General features: G+C 38.2%; 1 protein-coding gene and 1 long non-coding RNA gene across 6 annotated transcripts in view; one reads left to right on the top strand and one right to left on the bottom strand.

Moving 5' to 3' along the window:
- Positions 1–14,630, top strand: part of MTHFD2L (methylenetetrahydrofolate dehydrogenase (NADP+ dependent) 2 like) — a 117,419-nt gene extending 102,789 nt beyond the window's left edge. For 2 of the 3 annotated variants that reach the window (XM_020988475.2, XM_020988477.2), the window contains one exon: positions 13,900–14,630. In XM_020988475.2, the coding sequence (XP_020844134.1) occupies positions 13,900–13,956 (57 nt within the window). In that variant the 3' untranslated portion in view covers positions 13,957–14,630. The remainder of the gene's footprint in view (positions 1–13,899) is intronic. The other variant, XM_020988478.2, reaches the window with a different exon arrangement.
- LOC110209789 (uncharacterized) overlaps positions 1–20,595 on the bottom strand; it is a 58,265-nt gene that overhangs the window by 26,910 nt on the left and 10,760 nt on the right. For all 3 annotated transcript variants that reach the window (XR_013484098.1, XR_002324919.2, XR_013484099.1), the window contains exon 2: positions 18,409–18,470. This is a non-coding gene — a long non-coding RNA (uncharacterized LOC110209789). The remainder of the gene's footprint in view (positions 1–18,408; positions 18,471–20,595) is intronic.

The following is a 20,595-nucleotide window of genomic DNA, read 5'->3' on the forward strand; positions in this document are numbered from 1 at the left end:
CAATTGAAACATTCACAGTAACATTCTGAAATAAAATAACTTTGAAAGACTTAAAAATTTTTCTCAATGCAATGATGAATCCCAGCTCCAGAAGACTGATGGTGAAGCAAGCTTCCCACTCTTTGAGAGAAAGACATCAAACTACAAGTATAGAATGAGACATAAATTTTCAGATTGGACCAATGTATGAGTTTGTGTTACTAGACTGTGCTTATTCATAAGTCGTCATTTATTTCGGGGATAATGAGTTGTAGGGAGAAATTAGGAGGTAGTATTTTTTTTAATGAAGAGCAACATTGAAACATTCTTAAAAAAAATATACAGAGGGAGAAAGGAAATTCAGAAGGAGACAGGCAGAGCAATATTAATTCATCAAAACTTAAAAACATTTAAAATTGTAATAGTATCCCAAGTACTCATAATCTCCAAGCTACATGGAACAAAAAGCTTCAAAGCTATAGAGGTATGGTTGAGGAGTTCAAAATCATATGGTGATTTTACTAAAGTATATGCTCTTTAGAATATCCCAATATTTTTGTTCAACTGTAGTAAGCAGTTATAACCACCCAGCCAGCCAATTATCCATAGAACACTAAATTTAAAAGAATCATAATAATAGGATAGCAACTTATCCCAGGACTGTTTGTATCTGGACATCATAAAAAAAAAAGATGAGAAAGATGATATGATACTAATAGTGATATCTAATATTTATAGAATACTTTAAGATTTGTAAAGTACTTTGTATACACTCTCTTATTTGAGTCACACAATAATCCTTTGAGGTAGATATAAAAGCTATTATTATAGCCATTTTACAGATGAAGAAACAGCTACAGAGAAGTGAGATGACTTAAGCTATGGCTACACAGATGGGAAGTATCATAGGCAGGGCATGAACCCAGGGCTTCAAGACTCCAAGTTCCACCCTCTAACCACTATATCCCACACTGTCCCTAAGAGTCAAAGCAACTTGCTAAGGGAGTAAGTAACTTTCTTTAGCTGATTAAAATATCAGGGTAAAAAAAAATGATGGCGTACAGTTCCCAGAACAAATACTGATACCTTAGCGATAGATAACCTGTCATGAGGCATGGGGAGTGATACCAAAAGGTTGATGATCACATACCTTTTATTTTATTCTCAATTGGATTACTAAAAGAATATTTGTATGTCCCTTATGTTGCAATTAGTACCCTTCCCAAGTAATCTAGCCACACCCTGTGACTGCATGTGACCTCTGGATTTTTTATTTAATTTAAGCACTAATATAATCTTACAGATCTTTGTTCTGCCATCATCCCTATCATCTGATGGTTTAAGCATAAATTGACTTCTAATGTCATATCTGTTCTCTTATCCTTTTAGAAGGAAAGTGCTGTATATCATCTGCTTCAAGAGTCTGAGTCTGACCGAGGTCTTCCAGTTAGGAATTTAAAAGAAGTCTTAAAAAAGAAAGGGATCCAACCTGTTAGTATAGGGACAAAAACAGAAACATAATGGACCAGATTTTCATCCTATGTCCCTGTCTTTTCCTAGATCAGGCCTTTTCCTGTGTTTATTTGAAGTGTTCAATATTGTATTTAAGTAAGTATCATATATTTACATCAGACAATTTGTAGTTATTTAAAGCATTCAACATTATATTTAATGAAATGTATTATATTTATATCAGGTGATCTTTAAACATTTATTTAAGCATTTCACATTTTAGTTAAATATCATATATCATATTTATATTACATTTAAATAAATATTTATGAAAGAAATTGCCTGGTCTAGGAAATTATCTTAGTAGGATGAGCTGAAAATAACCACAGAAAAGCAGTATGATATGGTGGGTAGAAAGCTAGATTGGGAGCCAGCAAGAGGTAGATTCAAATCCCATTAATATTTGTGTGACCCTCATTTAACCTCTCAGTTCTCTTGACCAGGAGCCACCTCCAGTCAACCTGATCTATATTTTACCACTGGACCCAGTTGTCTCCAGAGGAGAAAGTGAAGCTAGTGACTTTACACAGCCCTGACTCACTTAAGTCCAATTCACTTGCAAACCATGGCATCATCTTCCTGATGCCATGGTCCTCTTCGAGAATGAAGGACAAACAATAACAACAACAACAATACTTTTATGGTACCAAAGAACTGGAAACAGTCTCCTTTGTTCCTAGAGTTTGCATTTTCTCAGGTACTAGGGGCTTTTTTACATTTTCTTTCAAATTATTTTTGATAGTTTGCATTTCTTTTTTTCTTGAAAATTGTTCATTCATGTCATTTGAAGGTTATAGTCATAACCTTATATATTTGATGTTGTCAATTTTTTATAGATTTTGGATGTGAGATTTTTATCAGATTTTGATGCAAATATTTTTCCCAATTGCATCACTTTTTAAAAATTTTGCCAGCTCAATTGATTATGTAATACTTGTATACAAGCTTCTTATTTACATGTAACAAATGTTATTGATTTGGAGTTTTGCCATAGTTTCTATTATGTGACTAGTTATAAATTTTTGCCATATTCACAATTGCCAAGATATGGCCTTCTATTCTCCTCCGATTTGTTTAGGGTATGACTTTTCATGTTTGAATTATTTATCAATTTGGAATTTATTATGGTATAAGATGCTGCTCCAAACCTTTTTTTTTTTTAATAAGACTTCTTTCATGTTATTCAAATGGATGTGTAATCCCATTGCTTTGGAAGTTTCCTGCAGTTACTCTGGGCATTGCCATATGACCTTCTATTGTACTCTAAAGACTCCTAGGTCCTGTCATAGAACCTAAGGGCCTTTCAATCATGTCTTGAGATGAACCCTCTGTGTGCCACTGCCCCTAATTAGAATATGAGCTCCTTGAAAGCAGAGATTTTCCCTTTTGTTTTATTTGTGTTCTCTACCCTTAGCAACAGGTTTGGCACATAATAAACATTTGAATGTTTTTCCAATCCATTGCATTGCATGCCTGCCCATCTTTTGGGCATTTTGTCTCTGTTGCCCAATAAGTTTGCCAAGCGTGATCCACTCAATATGCTAGGGGCTTTCCACACTTTCTACTAACTTCTCAGAAATACAGTGAGACACTCCACTTATCAACCGATCATCTGTCATTAATTCAGTGTCATCCATAATCAAGACATCACCATGCCCAAGGAATCAATCTTCCACTTGAATTCTATTTTAGATTTCTTCCATCACAGTGGCCAATGCCTTTGGTGAGAAGATATCTCTCTAGTTTATTCTTCACCTAATACTTATGAACAAAGGATCACTGAATAGTTAATTTCTGTTGTCTATCTTTTAAGTAATCTTGAATGATTTTGTCATATGGGATTAGAGACACCTCATTAAAGAAGAGCCTATGAGGCAATATTTTCCTCAATTGAATTGCATTCTTTTTAATCATTGGCTAACAATAAGGACAATGGGATCCAAGATCTCTATATCTTTTCAGTCAAGTGCAAAATGGTAAAAATGTACATCATTCATTGTTAATCAATGTCTCATTTTGTTCTAACAGCAAACCTAAACTACCATGAGACCAGCGTGAGCCTCGCTCAGCCCAGAAAAGTAGTCTTCCATCTATTTTCATCCTTATAATGCCTTGGGATGAGTGCTTAGTTGAATGTCTTTGCTGAGTTGTCTTTAAAGTAGTTTTCTCCTCCAATGCTTCAGTCTGCCATTATGAGGTGGTACTTTTCATAATTGTCTATCATGCTTCTTTGTAAGATCTTACAAATGGATTTATTTTCTCATCCAATATTGCTTGGAAGCCATAGCTCTTTTTTCTTTGGCAATCAGGTCCCACATTTGCTAACTCAGGTACTTTTGGGGCTCTTCTGGACTCCTTGTTGTGATGATTCATTTACAATGGATAAATCTTTATTTACAATTATCATAATTGGTATTGATGTCCTTTCTGTTATCCATTTTCAACTTTTTATATCTTACTAAATAGTTTAAAACTTAGGTGTTTTAATTGTGCACAAATTATTTTATCATCATTATCATCACTTGACTTGAAAATTTATTCTAATTTTAGCTTTGATGAGCCAATTGGCTGTAGAGAAAGGAAATTCAGGGATAACTTCCACACCAATAAGAAATCTTTTCTTGTCTGTTAAAATATGGTTTATTTCATTTTATTGTAATGTTATATGGTGCTAACCATATCCAAAACCTACAAATTCTTTTCTCAGAAAATTGTTAATTATATAAAGATGTGAGTCTTCTATGTTACTTACAAGTCTGGTTTCTTTCATCACTTCTTCCTGAATGATGCTTTTATGTGTATTTCTGACAATTCTCAATTTTTCCCACCTTTGGCAATGAAGTCACCTACTTTCATAGTATATATTGGATTTTATCAAGTTCATCATTGACTTTCTCAACTTATTCATCCTCAGACACTGATACTATTATAAAACTGAAATTATTTCATGGTGGCCTTTTTGTAAGCACTAATCATTAGTATTGCAATGTGTAATCACCAAAGATCCCATGAAATAATCTTTTTATTGCCTTTGAGAGTTCCCATAAAACACCTTCCTAATTCTTCTCTTTGTGTCTCCAAGGAGAATCTGTGATTTGGCTGAAATTTCCTTCTTCCTTTTGATTTAGCTTATAGCAAAAATGTCAAGATTGATATGATTTACCTCCTCCATCAATATGTTCATGAATTAGTTGTTGGATAAGGAGCTCACATTTAGATTACAAATAACCCAATGAAAGTTTATTGGCACTCTAACTGTGTGATTCTTAGCATCCTCTGCCAACTTTCCTTGTTCTTCTGTTGCTTTCAAAAGTGAAAGGGGGCCACTATGTACTGAAGATTATTTAATATTTTTCTTTGTTTCATGACATCTCAATTCGTGTGCAGTAAGAATTGGTTTATCAATGGTTCAGTACAAAAAGACATGGAGTACAGAAGAAAATATAGCAAGCCAGCTATATTGAGGAAATGTATACAATAAAGAGTGGCAATCATTGGGAATGATGGGAGCAGGTGAGGATTACTGAAACCTTTGGTGGAATTGAGCACTTCACTAAGGCCCTGGATAGATTGGGCAATGAAGTCAGTAAAGTCTGATGGGTTTTTATAGACAACTTATCTGGAGTAAGCAGGACCAGACACTGGAGGGATGGAATGAGGAACCTGGACCTGGGAATGGGTGCTGATTCATGCCGGGGGTGGGCAGGTGGGGGTCAGGTTTTGAGGTGAAGACTTCTGGGAAATTGGTATTTTGTTGATATTCAAATTCCCTGATGCTAGGAAAGGGCCTTTGGGCTGTTACCACTGGTCTCATTCCAACAAAGTGACTCAGGTATTTTGAACTTCTTTATTTATTGGGTAATGGAGACTAATGGGTTCATTACATGTGGGCTATTATCCCCCCTAAAAAAAATCCTCACCAAATGGCCAGCCTACTAATCATGAACCTTGTTGTACTTAGGTTGATCCTTAGAAAACTGACAGGCTATGCCTAAATCCAGGCATATAGAAGCCTCAGTCTGCCCTCAGAGATGGGCTGGCCAATAAAAATGAATTCTGATAATGGAATATTTGCTAACTTACTGTATTGCAGAAAAGAAAGTGCCTGTTGTTTTTCTAGTAGCAGCCTGAAGTGAAATCAATTTTCTCACTTGATTAATAATAATTCAGAGTCAGCTCTGATATTTGATAAACACGTTTGTTGGAACAACATTGAAATAGTAATAGTAGTCACAGTCAAAGACAGGGTCCCTTCCCCAGTTGTTCATATTAGTGGGATTATCGCGCATTATGTTCTCATTTATATCTAGATTTTGCTTGACGCACTCCATTGATAGATTTTTCTGTTGGTTTTTTTTTTATCATTAACACTTGGTAGTATAGTTTGAGATCAGGTAGTGCTAAGTAGCTCCTTTCTTACTTGTTTTTCTCCATTGGTAGTGTCCCAAATGAATTTTATTATTACTTTATCTAATTTTATAAGATGTTTTCTTCCTTCCTTCCTTCTTTCTTTCTTTCTTAGGCAATCAGGGTTAAGTGACTTGCCTAAGGTCACATGGTTAGTAAGTGTCTGAGGCCAGATTTGAACTCAGGTCCTCCTGACTCCATAAAATAAGTCTTTGGTAATTTTGATATGGCACAAAATCTTTAGATCAATTGGGTAGTACTGTCATTTTTGTTATGGTTACATAGCCCAAGTTGTAGCATTAAATCTCTCTCCTATTGTTTAGGTCTTTTTTTTTCTTTTTGAAAAAATCGCTTTGTAGTTTTATTTTTAAAGCCTGCATGGATCTAGTTAATTCCCTGATATTTAATACCATTTGTTGCTTTTTTATAAAATTTCCCTTATCATCTTCTTCTACTAGTAAGAAAAGAAAAGGCTGATAATTTTGTGGATTTAGTTATTCCATTTTTCTCCTTTATCCATTTGGGCTCTCTATTTGTAGTACTCCATGCAAATCAAGACAGTGTTGGCTTGTCCTTGTCATTGCCTTTTGTTGTAAGAGAAAAAGTACTTGGAGACAGTACTGATTTTAAATTCCACCTCTGTCATTTAATTCCTTATGTGACCTTGAGGCAATTAGGTAGCAAAGTTGATAGAAAGCTGGGCCAGGAGGGAAAAAAAATAATAACAAACAAAAACCTAAGTTCAAATATAGTTTGAGACACCAGCTATGTAGCTCTGGACAGCTCATTTAACCTCTGTCTCGGTTTCCTCGGGTGTAAAATGGTGATAGTAATAGCATCAATCTTTCATGGTTGTTGTGAGGATGAAATCAGACAGTACTTGTAAAATGCTTAGAATGGTGCCTGGCACAGAGTAGGTGCTTAATAATAAACACTTGTTTCCTTTGTTACAAGAAGTAAGTCATTTCTTGCACTACTCTCTAGATTTCACTTTTCTGTAAAATGAAGGGATTAGTTAACCTCAAAGTTTCCTTCCAACTCTAAATTTATTGTTGTATCTTTATTGCTTCAATTTATTTTCCTGGATCTATTGCTGTAGACCACATTTCTAGCTATGTTAAAATAAAATATTATTTTTACTGTTAGTTTTAGATAAATACAATTTATCATATTAAGGGAAAATCCTTTAAATGTGTATCCTCTTTTTTTATTTAAACCTAAATGAATGCTATATTCTGTCAAATGTAGTCTCATTGTCTATTGATATAATCATCTCATTTTATCATTTCCTATTAAAGAGTAGGAACTGAAGCTATGATTTCCTTAGTCCAGGGAACTCTCAGATGAGGAAACTCTTCCTACCAATGAAAGCTGGCATCTTCTCTTCAATTTGTAATCCTAGAGAATTGCCTGAAGCTGTTGCCACATCCTGTCCTACTGATTGCATAACTTGGCTTGAAAAGAGAGATGGGGATACAATGGTGCTTTCAAATAACAGTCATTGGTGTTTCTTCACTTTTACCTGATGATATTCTTTGAAACTGATGATAAGGAGTAGCCATTTGTCTAGATAGGATGTAGGAGCAGCAACATTAACTCCATCGCAGTAAGCTATCCCCCCCCCCAAGAGGGAATGCAATCATCCGCTAATTTAATTGTTCTAAGGACTGAGAGCTGAGTGTATCAGGACTCAGATCCTCCTCAGGCCTGACATACTCTTCTGATCAGACATGTCACCATAGAAAAGGAGAAAGTTGTACTGAACCAATCCTCTTGCTAACCGCACCGTCTTTTGTTAGGTGCTGCAAAGCAGTGTGTATAGTGGATGGAAAGCTGGCCTCCATACCAAGAAGATCTGGATATAGATTCTGCCTCTCACACATAATTATTGTGTGACCTGGGGCAAGTCAAGGAACATTTCAGTGCTCTATGAAGATGCCAACTTTCATTGGTAGGGGGAGTTTCCTCATCTGAGAGCTCTATTCCAAACAGCTGTCAAATTGATCTTTCTTAAGCATGAGTATTATCATGTCACCCTCCCCCCCCCAAATAAACTCTAGTGGCTCCCTATCACCTCCAGGATTAAAGTCTTCTGTTTGGCATTCCAAAGCCTTCAAAACCTATACCCTTCCTTCCTTACATTTCTACATTTCTTACACTTTACACACCTCCATGTACTCTGTGATTCAGTGACACTGACCTCCTTTCTCTTCCTCACACAAGATACTCTTATCTCCTGATTCCATATATTTTCACTGACTGTTTCCTGTGCCTGGAATTCTCTGCCTCCTCATCTCTACCTATTTGCTTGAAGTTCCAGCTAAAATCCTACTTTTTACAAGAAGCCTCCCTTTATCTCTGTTAACTCCAGTGCCTTCTCTCTGTTAATTATCTCCAGTTTTTCCTGTATATAATTTGTTGCATTTTGTTGGTTTCAGGTTCTCTTCCCCAATAGATTACTTGAGAACTGAGACTATGTTGTTGCCTTCCTTTGTATCCCAAGTACTTAGCACAGTATCTGGCACACAGTAGGTGTTTAATAAATGTTTGTTTTCTTGACACTATCTTGTACTTTCTTTTTCATTGATTTAAGTTATGTGATGAGTACTGGCATTATCACCACCTATGCTAGAGCCCCTATGGCAAATTCAAAAACATTTAGTAATATCGGTAAAGCTCATTAAATCACACACTAGGCAAATGTTTAAGTTTCAGCTGTGAAAATCTCTGCTTATTCAGATGATTTTCAAATTGGTTGCATTTGGAAAGAAAGTACATTGCCAAGGAAAATAATAAACACTGGTTGAATGAGAGGCAGGCAGCGAGTCTAATGAGAAATATAATTTACTTTGCCTCTTCTCCTTATTACTGTATTTCATTTTGTTATTCGTGCAATTTATTAGGCTGATGATTTTTTTCTAATGTTTAAATGCCTTTATATGCCTAAGTGCAGTCCCAGGCCATGGTCACACAGTCTTACTTTCTAGCATGCCTTGTTTCACCCACTCACACCAGCACATCTGGGCACCCATCATATGGCTACAACTCAAACTTTCTGAAGTAATGATCTTTGATCTGACCTGACACTCAAGAAAAGTGCTGGGCAATCGCATTAGACTAGCTGTGAAACACTAAGTAGAGGTCGTAACTGAAGGGAGAAAATTGTCACAGATCTTGAGCTGGAAGGAAATTTAGAAGTCACACAGTCCAACCCTTCATTTCTCTTGTTTCTTTTTGTTGCTGTTTTTGCTATTGTTAAAAATGAATCTTTATGTTTTAAGAATATTACTTTCAAGCAACACAGTTTTGAACTCTTCTTTCTAATCCATCTTCTGTTTTATGGCTGAGTTTATCCCATTTGCAATCAGGGTTATAATCTTTTAAAATTAATTTTATTTCCAGTTCCAGATTATACCCCTCTCACCATCTGCTCCCCTGCCCATTGAGAAGGCAAGAAATACAAAACTCATTACAAATATAGAGTCATGCAAAACAAATTTTAACATTAGCCAAAGAAAGAGAAAGAGAGAAAAAAGTAAGCATCAGTCTGTGTTCTAAGTCCCTCAGCCCTCTCTCTGCAGGTGCATCAGTTCGTGTAAGTCTTCCCAGGTCTTTCTGAAACCATCTTCTACATCATTTATTTTATTTATTTACTTTCATTTATTAAATTTAATATTTTATTTTTCCCAATTACATGTAAAATAATTGTAAACATTCATTTAAAATTTTTTTTGAGCTCCAAATTCTCTCCCTCCTTCTCTTTCCCCTCTCATTGAGAAGGCAATTTGATAGAGGTTTCACACTCTGCATCACTTCTTACAGAACAATATTATTTCACCACCTTTAAATGCTATGACTTGTTCATCCATTCCCCAACTGGTGAGCAGCTTCTCATTTTCCAATTCTTGGTCAACATAAAAGGAGCTGTTATAATATTTTTATGCATTTAAGTGCTTTTTCTTTTTCTTTGATCTCTTTGGGATTAGGGTTAGGGTTGTGGTATTGTTGAGTCTGTCCTTTGGTTCTCATGTATCTTGGCAATTTTGCTTCATAATTTCTTGAGATGGGATGTGTAGGTTTTCCTTTTTTTATTTATGTCTTTCAGGTAGTCCAATGATTCTTAAACTATCTCTCCTTGATCAATTTTCTGTCAATTTTTTCTATCAAATATTTTACATTTTCTTCCCTATATTTCAGTCTTTTGACTTTGTTTTATTGTTTCTTGAGGTCTCATGGAATCCATTAGCTTCCACTTGGTAAGGACAATTTTATTTTCTTCCATATTTTTTGTACTGATTTGACCAAGCTGTTAATTCTCCTTTCATAATGTTCTTACATTGTTCTCGTTTCTTTCCCCCCAGTGTTTTTCTCCTTTTAATCTCTTTAATCTTCTAGGAATTCTTTTTGGGCTTCTGTTAATCTATTTTCTTGGAGGCTTTGCTTTTTGATATTTCAAGTCATTATGTTCTTCTGAATTTGTGTTTTGAATTTCCCTGCCTCCACACAAGTTTTTATGGTTGGGGTTTTTTTGTTTGCTCACTTTTCTGGCCTATTTCTTGACTTTGAACTTCATGTTAGAGCTGGTCTCTGATTGCCTCTGGGGAATATGTGGCCTGAGCTTTTGTCTTTTTGTCCTTCTGCTTTTATTGCTCATTCTGGGGCTTTGTAAATTTTTGGTGCTTCCAAAGTAGTGTTATTCAAGAAGAGACCTGTTCACTGCCCTCCTGGTTTGGGTCTGTTGACTTATGTGTGGTTGAGTTTCTCTAGACTGCTGCTGGACTTAGGCACAACCTACTGAGAGGTTCAGAAATCTCAGAACAACTGATCTACCAATTGTCTCTGGGTTTTGGTTCCCTGATCTGGTTTATTCCACTGTATGAGGGATTAAAAGTGAGAACTGAGTTTTCATTTCATTCCTGGACTCAAAGCCACGTAGCTATAGTTCTGTAACATTTTCCTTGCTCCTTACAATAAGTAGGGCCTTTGTGCCATCATGACTGAGTCTACTCCTCTTGGCCATGGAACTATAACCTAGAACTAGGTAATAGGCAATAGAGCTACTGAATGGCATAACTTCCTATGTCCAGTGCTAGAGCGGGAGTCCCCTGGAATGTTTTTATGCCCAGGGGTTTAGTCCCCTTACGGTCCTTGGGTCCTGGATTGCTACCCATTGCTGCTGCCACCACAGCCAAGTGCTGCTTCCACCTGCTGCCAGGATGTGCTCCTGGTCAACCTCTACTACATTATCTTCAGAATTCTGTCTATCTTCCTAAGCTGCCCTGGCCTGGAAAAGTAACTCACTGTGACTTTTTCTTAGCTTTTCCCATCAGAATTTGGTATGGAATATTTTCTAGGTTGTTGTGGAAGGGATGTATTAGGAGAGCTAGGAAAAAAGACTTTTATTCCACCTTCTTGACTCCCACATCACCATCCCCTGACTCACTTTTTAAAATGGAGAAATTAGCCAAGAGAGTGTCAATGATATCTTCAAGGGCACACAGGTAGTGAATGTTAAAACCAGGATTTGAATTCATGTCCAAATTCTGTGCTGTTTCCACTTCACCAACCTGCCTTTTGATGAGTGCGAAAGGACTCATAGACAAAATGAAAAAAAAAAAAGCATTTTGGTTCTGATATCATGTTTTAATTCTTGTCATTACCCTCTGTTCCTTTACTTTGTAGTTAGAGGTATCTCCTGACACTTTAGGGAAATTAACTTGGTTTAGGGGTCATTTTTTCACTTACTTATCATCGTATCATTGATTTAGAGCTAGAAGCTACTTTAGAGATCATCTCTTCTGATGCTCTCATTTGACAAAGTCAGAGAGAGTCAAAATAATTTTCCCAAGACCATACAATGACCAAGTTGAAAACTGATCATTGAACTTAGATGCTTTGACTCTAGAGGCAATGCTTTTATTCTGCAGTGCCCTGATGCTTTCTTCTCCCTCTGCATTCTATCTAATACCCTCTTCCTCCAAGAAGCCTTCCCTAATTTTGGAAGAAGAAAGTTGTGAGTTAATATAGTCCTTGGTAAAATTTTAGTTTCTTGAGTGACAATGATACAATTGTTTTTCCTTTCAATAATACACTTCCATCTTTTTAAGGCTGAAAACTCAATGGTATCCTTTGTTGTTAACAACAAAGTAACATCAGAAAATGCACTTTATGGTTGTGGGAGGAGGGTTTTGGGGGTTCTACTGAAAGATATTTGCTATGGAGAGAAGTACTAATTAAAAAATCAATAGGAAATGTGGAGACAAATTTTCAGACTTTTCCTTCCATAAATTAGTGTATTGATAGAAAGTTAAATGTAGACATATTATGGGGGCCTCTATAACTACTTTACAGCAATTTGATTAGTCTCTGTTAATTTACTCCTTTAGGTTGAAATCAGTCAAGTATATATTAAGTGCCTACTATATGCAAGGCAACTAGGTGGTGCAGTGGATAGAGTGCTGAGCCTGGAGTTAGGAAGACTCATTTTCATGAGTTCAAATATGGCCTCAGACACTTACTAGCTGTGTGTCCCTGGGCGAGTCACTTAACCCTGTTTGCCTTAGTTTCCTCATCTGTAAAATGATCTGGAGAAGGAAATGGCAAGAAAATGTCAAGAAAACCCCAAATGAAGTCACAAAGAGTCAAACATAACTGGAAAATGACTAAACAACAACCATATGCAAGGTGCTAGAAATTTAAAGACCAAAAAGAAAAGTAGTGTCTACCCTCAAGAAGCTGATATTCCATCAGGAGAGACAACATAGGTTAATAAAAATACATAAAAAAGAAAAATAAGGTAATTTGATGGGTGGAGGTACTAGCAGGGAATCAGGAAAGGTTTCGACGGTGACCATATTTGAGCTGAATCCTGAAAGAAAATAGAAATTTTAAGAAGTGGACATGAAAAGAGGGTGCATTCCAAACAATGGGGACAGCTAGTACAAAGGCATGGAGATAGAGAATTCAGATGACAGAGAGAGAAGAGACTGAACTTAGGGTGGTGCCTGTTTAAACTGAAAGGAGACATGAATGAGAGACATCGTAGAGATAGAAAGGATAAGATTTGCTAACTGATTGGATGTGTGGAGTGTGTGAAGAGAACAGAATGACTGAGCATTTTCCAAGCTGGGCAAACGGAAGGATGGTGGTGCTCCTGTAGGAGAAGCCAGGGAACTCTGGAGCCCTGGGGTTGTGTGGGGAAGCTCTAGCATGAACAGCCAGCTCCCCCAATTGAATATAATCATGAGCAGTTGCAGCCATGTATAGCTAACTGACTCATTTAGGAAGTGATCTTGCACAAAATTTGGTGCCATACTGAAATCCTGGTGCATTAATCCCATGTCCACTTCCACCTTCTTCTCTGATTCATCTCTGCCTAATAAACTGGAATCACTTACCTTTGGGAGTTTCATGTTCTCTTGAAAATCTTACCTATTGTGCTGTCTATGTCTTCATAATGGGTTTTATCTCCAGATTTTAAAAAAAAGCCCATTTTTATTGCATTATGAGCAAGTGTTTACTTGAAATGAGGGATCACTATGGGGAAAGACAAAGGAGAACTTTGAGCCTATATTGAAAAGCATTCTCTACCTCCTGTCTCTCTGTGTGTGTGTCATTCTCTGTCTCTGACTCTCTCTCTCTTTCTGTCTCTGTCTCTCTGTGTGTGTCTCTCTCTCCCTCTCCCTCTCTCCCTTGTCTCCTCTCTCTCATCTTTCCTTTCTCCTCTCTCTTTTCTCTCCTTTCTTTCTCACTTATCTCTCATTTCTCCTCTCTCTTTCTCTCTCTGTCTCTGTCTCTATCTCTCTTTGTCTCTCTCTGTCTCTGTCTCTGTCCTTCTCTCTCACACACGAACATCTCTCTCAACACAGAGAGAGGCTTCATGCAGAAGTGTATGTTTTGAAATCCCCTTCTTTGATGGATTGGGTTTTTATGTTGACACGGAGTATGACCTGAATAATGTGTCACAATAACACATGTTCTGTCCTCTGTTTCTTTCATCAGCAGTTAAGAAGAAAGCTAAGTTTATCACCCCAGTGCCAGGCGGTGTGGGGCCTATGACTGTGGCCATGCTTCTGAGGAATACCCTTCTGGCAGCCAAGAAGATCATTTACTAGACAGCTTCTGGTACAGGCACTGAAATAAGACTGATGTCACGTGGCTTCTCTGTCAGTCAAGAGTCAAAACCCCTATATTTTACTACAAAGTTATTTATTTCTACGTTATATTTATTTTTTGTGTCTGGAATGGTTCTGAATTGGGCAGCTCACAAGATTTTATGCATTCTCTGCTAATGGGTTATTCTTTTAACTTCAGTTTAATTGAAAAGAAAGCAGTGATGGCTCTTGCCTTATGGATAACACTGCTTCATTAAAAAAAATTAAGCCACAGAATGCTGAAATAATAAAGGACTTACAGTCAGGTGACAGGTTTCTGAGAATATTCACAGCCATGTCCTTAAAGGAGTCTTGGATGATTTCACCGCGTGCATGGGAGACACCTAGTCCATGGACAGCCTTTAAGGGAGAATTTTGCTGTGCTGAATCAAATGCTTTCTTTTATAGCCAACAGCCAACACAATAGGATCTTGTTTTCTGTCTCTTGTGTAACTATCGAGATGTGATTCTCCTATGGAATATCATTTATGAAAGCCTGACTGTTCCCTTCTCATGCCTACATCAGAGATGGTATCAAAATGTGTGTAGCTAATTAAAGATTTTGTAGAAATGGTAAAAGGGAATATGAGTCAGTTATTATTGATATTTTCTTGATCACTCTTTTGGGAAGAGGGACAATGATGGCTATCATTTCCCATTTAGCATTTGATATCATTTTGCATTTCAAATATTGTGAGAATTGATCCCTCTACACCTTCAAAATTGTAACTGCAGTAGCTTAGGCTTTCTCTGTCTGTTATACCCTGTGTCTTCCCCCCTCCCCTCCACTTGTCCAAACATGGAGTAGGTTGCCTCAATGGGTAACTCACTCCTCACTGGAGGTCTTTAAATGAAAGAATGATGATGCTTATAGCATCAACCATGATTTTAGAGGTCATCTAGTTCAACTTGCTTTTCTAGATGAGGAAGCCAAGGTGCCAAGAGGAAGAGGGATTAAAAGGAAGAAAACCAAGTACCCACTGTGTGCCAGGCACTGTGCCAAATGCATTAGAAATATTATTACATTTGATCCTCCCAACAACCCTGGGAGGTAGATGCTATTATTTAACCCCATTTTACAGTTAGGGAAGCTAAGGCAGACAAAGTTACTTGACCAGGGTCACATGCCTAGGAAGTTTCTGAGGCTGGATTTGAACTGAGATTTTCCTAACTCCAAAATTATGCATTCTTGCTGCCACTCCATGCAACATATATAGAAAGGATTTTGTTTTGATATGGGTCAGACCCTTCCTGAGGTTCCTTTCAAATAAGAGATTTTGTGATTCCACAGGGGGGTCACTCACCAATCCTTGGGTCATTCTGGTTGTATTTATACCTGTTTTCTCAAATCCATATTTCTGGTCACTGCTCTTATAGTGACATTTTACTTAGAACAAGTCCATCGTGAGTTTTGCCCTGGCTGGAGATATACAGAAGCTAGAAGAGTATAGTCCTGTAGGAACCTCTCTTCTCCTTCTGCATGGGCAAGACTGAGTCTCACATCTCTATTAACTGATTTAATCTGGGCTTGAAAGGATGGATAGGATTTGGATAATCTCAGAGGAAGAGCAATGTGTATGTGGGGGGGGGGAGGCAAGAATGAACATGAAACATTTGTAGGGCAGTGAGAAAACCAGCCTGACTGACTGGATTGGAGAATGTATGGGCATTATTGGGAAGTAATATTGGATGGGTAGGGTGGGGTTGGAATACAGAGAGCCCTGGAAGCCAGACAGTTTTAGCTTTAATCCACTGACAACCCAAGGAGCCACTTACTCTATGTCTGGAGCAGAATAATGGTATGACTAAGATGTTCCAGGAAAACTAAGAAGGAAGCATTTTACAAGATGGATTAGAGCAAATGAAAGTAGAGGGAGGGAGGCCAGATAGGAGGCTGCCAAAATCTAGACTTGAGGTGAAGACCTGGGCTACAGTAGTGCTTCTATAAATAGAATGGATAATGCATGAAAGAGAAACCTCGTCGTCATCTTACAGCTCCTCGTATGTGCCAGACATCGGCACTAATTGCTTTAAAAGTATTACTTCATTTGATCCTCTCAACAACCCTGGGAGGTCAATGCTATTATTATCCCCATTTTACCAATAAGGTAACTGAGGCAAACTGAGGCTTACCCAAGGTCATGCAGCTAATAAGTGTCTAGGGCCTTGAATTCAAGTTTTCCTGATTCTAGGCCCCGCTCTTTCTCTCTACTGCACCAACTAGCTGCCCCTAACATTAAAAAGAATGAATTAATACTTCCTTGAGGAAGAAATTTCACCACTCAGGGACTGTTTCCACATTGGAAAAAAAAATGGGGAATTAGGTTATTTTATCCCTAAAATCTCTTCTATCACTAAAATTCTATAATAAGTACAGTTTGTTAACATATTGTTTGAGGGGATGACAAATATCAGTCCTGTCTACAGACACAGGATACTGGAAAATGGAGGGGGAGCTACATGGTCCAATGGGTAGAGTGCCAGGCCTGGAGTCAGAAAGAGTCATCTTCCTGAGTTCAAATCTGTTCTTAGCCACTTACTAGCTATGTGACCCTGGGCAAGTCACTTCACCCTGTTTGCCTCAGTTTCCTCATTTGTAAAATGACCTAGAGAAGGAAATGGCGAACCACTCCAGTATCTTTGCCAAGAAAACCCCAAATGGGGTCATGAAGAGCTGGACATGACTGAAATGGCTGAACGACAACAACTGGGAAGTGGATGAGAGGTCAAGTGTAGAGATGGTAGGTCTAAGACTAGTAAGTGGATGTCCTTGTTCTGTGAATGTTTTCTATCCCCAGGGTTATTGCTTACATGTACGAGGGTGGATGACTGTGCTGAAGGTGTTAGTGCAGCAAAAGCTAAGGACTGACTTGAGTAATTCTTAGGTTAAGTGTTTGATGAAGAAAGAAAGACGAAGGGTAAAGAAGAAGGGAATATAGTTAAGGAGTGATTAGAAGAATTAAGAGGAGAATGAGTATAATGTGATAGCACAGAAACCAAGGGAAGAATTTCCAGATCTAAGGGATAATTAGCTAGAGCTTTAACTAGGGTGGGGTACTGATGTTTAGAAGAGCGTGTTTTCTTTCTCAGGGGTCCACTGGTCTGTCAATCCGGCACCTTGTAGTGCTCCATTATATGATTCCCACATCTACAGTATAAACAGCCTTGTTTCTTCAGTCAGCCCTAAATTGTCATCCACAAGTATCCCACCACCATCGTGTCACTCTCCCAAGGTCTACCGGTCACTGGGACAGCATCCCAAAATCAAGGACAGTTAGGTGGCGCCATGGATGGAGCACTAGGCCTGGAGTCTGGAAGACATGAGTTCATCATTCAGTGTCAGACACTCACTAACTGTGTCACCCTGGGCGAGTCACCTAACTGCTATCTGCCTCAGATTTCCCAACTGCAAAATGGGGATAATAACAATGTCTCCCTCTCAGGGTTGTTATGAGGATCAAATGAGATAGTATTGGTAGAGCACTTAGCACGGTACCTGGCCCATAGTAGGCACTATAGAAATACTTCCTCTTTGCCCCAGCCTCTCCTTCATGGGAGATATCCTTCCCCTCTGTCACATTTCACATATGCAGCCTCTATTTTTTAAGAGTTGAGGTATCCAAGGGTTATTGGGTTTGGGACCAGAGGCTGGACTCTCTGGGGACCAGGTTACGCCTCCCCTTTGGTGATTTCAGCTTGCCTACACAGACTGCACAAGTCAGGACTCACCACAGATACCCTAAGAAGTGCAATCAAAGTGAACATTGGCCTATGTGGCCCAGGTAGGCATCCCAAGCCCTTCATGCACCCCAGCTGATTGACCTTGGTCAATCCATTATAATCCCCCTTTGGTGGCTTCCTCAAGCAAGTGCCTGGTGGGCCTCCACCTCTGTGCTCCACATCCCTCTCATTCATTTTGCAGCATTTGCTGTGAACACAGACTGACTAGTTACAGCTTGCAGAAAGATCGAGATTGATGTAAGATTGAATATGGCTGGAAAGAGATCATACTGAGCTTTGAGAGAAGAGTTTCATCAGAAAAGTGGGGAGAAGGAAGGGAAGAGGATCATATCGCATAGGGTCAATGAAGGAATGGAGACATTGGTCTTCAGAGTTTGGTAGCAAAAGTAAGAAGGAAATTCACTATTATCTGTGAGAGGCAGCATAGTCAAACAAAAGAATCTCTTTTAAAGAAACTGATTTAAAATTTCTTTTAAAAAATGATTCTCTTAAAGAAACTTTTTAAAAAGTTGATTTATTAAATCAACAAACATTTAGAAGTTGATTTATTAAATCAATAAACATTTATTTAAGAAACAATCCACATATTTGAATAAATAAATTAACAAATCCTTACCCTTTATTGTGCCAGGTACAGTGGGAGGACATGATCCTATCACTGAGGAGATTACAGTCTAGCTGGAGGACAGAGAGAAAAAATAGAGGATAATTAGCTGTATATAAGGAATTCAGAGCCATGAAAGAAAAGAGAAAGGCAGAAAAAAGGGACTTTTATAAAGAGGGGCTGTATTAGCAAGGAAAGGGATGAGCAATTTGGGAAGCAAGAGAAGTCAGTGCAACTGGGGTAAGACAACTGAGGCGTCAAAGTACACCAGACTGCCAAGCACAGATTTAGAAGGCAGCAAAACTGATACCAGGTAGTTCTGCACCCTGTCTGGCTCCTTCCCAGGGGCCATCGTTCTCAGAAAGGACCACCGATGTTCTATGGTCTGCACCACCACAAACACCACCTCTTGTTGATTTCAGGGCACGTATGGCGTTCCTTACTCCAGGCGTTATCATCACAAAGTTTGCCCTGCAATGCCAAAATTGCTACCTATGGCTCTTAGCTACCATAGGAAAATGGTCAGATGCAGGGTCAGAACGGACAGGTTAACTCAATCAGTCCGTCAATACACATTTATGGAATATGCACAATGTACTAAGCACTGTACTGAAAGAGAAAGGCGCTTTGGCCTCAATGACTAATCTAGCTAGGTCTCTTTCTGTTTCATATCTCTTGAACCCTGTTAGGCAGATGATTACAATAAAAACTTACATTTCTGAAGTTTCCAAAGCATTTCCCTCACAATAGCCCTGTGCGATGAATGGTAAAATAGCACAGTATCCATTTTGTAGATGAAGAAACTAAGTACCAGAAACACATGATTTACCTAAAGTCTAACAATTTGAAAGTATCAGAGCTGGAATTTGAACCCAAGCCTCCTAGTCCACATTGTGCGTGAATAGAGGATGGCTTATTAGTCAGTATGAGCCTGGCCCTTGTTTAGTAGGAGCACCTAGGTGGTGCAGTCGATAGAGCAGTGGGTTTGGAATCAGGCAGACTCATCTTCATGAGTTCAAATCCAGCCTCAGACTCTTACTAGCTGTGTGACCCTGTGTAAGTCTCTTAACCCCGTTTGCCTCAATTTTTGATCTGTAAAATGAGCTAGAGAAGGAAATGGTGAACAACTCCAATATCTTTGCCAAGAAAGTCCCAAAGTGAGGTCACAGAGTCAGACATGACTGAACACAAACGACAACCCTGTTCAGTGTCAGGAAGTACTTATGAAGCACCAATCAGGCGCCAGGTATTGTGCCAAGCTCTGAGGATTCAAAGAAAAGCAAACAACAGCTTTTGCCAGCAGGGAGATCACAGTTCAATGTAGGAGACAGCATGTAAAAAAGCTATATACAAAGATGTATGGACAAGAGATAGAGACAGATGGATGGAGACAGACAGAAACAGACAGACAGATAGATAGATAGATACATACATACATACATACATGCATACATACATATATAGAGTTATCTAGATGGATAAATATAGTATGAGTGAGAGGTGATTTCAGATGAACAGCATTAGCAGTTTGGGATGAGGTAGAATTAAGGCCTTTTTGCAGAAGGTAGGATTTGAGCAGATCTTTCAGGGAAGTGAGGAGGCAAAGGTTAGGAGGAAGAGCATTCTAAGCATGAGGGACAGCTAGTAAAAAGGCAGGAGGTCAGGAGATAGAGTATTGTATATGAGGAACAAGAAGAAGGCCAGTATTGCTGAATCACGGAGCATAGGGAGTAAAGTGTAAGAAGACTGGAAAGGTAAGAAGGATCCAGACTGTGACGGGCTTTAATATTTCCCACACTTTTATTTTATTTTTTCTCAATTACATGATAAATGCTGGAGAAGGCGTGGGGAAATTGGGACACACACGCACACATATTTCTGACAAGCAATACAGCTATGGATTTGAATCAAAAAATCAAGCACAGAGGGAAAAGTTAAAACATATTGTCAAAAAATGTTTTTTTAACCACATGCAGCTTGATCTCATATATATATGTATATTCATATGAAAGCATGAGAAAACACTGGGTTAAGGGCTTTGAAACTTGACCGGCAAGCTGGCACACAGCAGAAGATACAAAATGATTATGGTGGAAGAAATTAATATGAGTTTAACGCTTCAAAGTTTATTTAAATGGTAATTAATGACCAAAGTGGCTCTTTGGGATGCCAATGCTGTGGGCACAACTGATAGGGCAT

The sequence above is a fragment of the Phascolarctos cinereus genome, unplaced genomic scaffold, assembly GCF_003287225.1.
Source record: "Phascolarctos cinereus isolate Bilbo 61053 unplaced genomic scaffold, phaCin_HiC Scaffold_9;HRSCAF=440, whole genome shotgun sequence".
Classification (NCBI taxonomy): Eukaryota; Metazoa; Chordata; class Mammalia; order Diprotodontia; family Phascolarctidae; genus Phascolarctos; species Phascolarctos cinereus.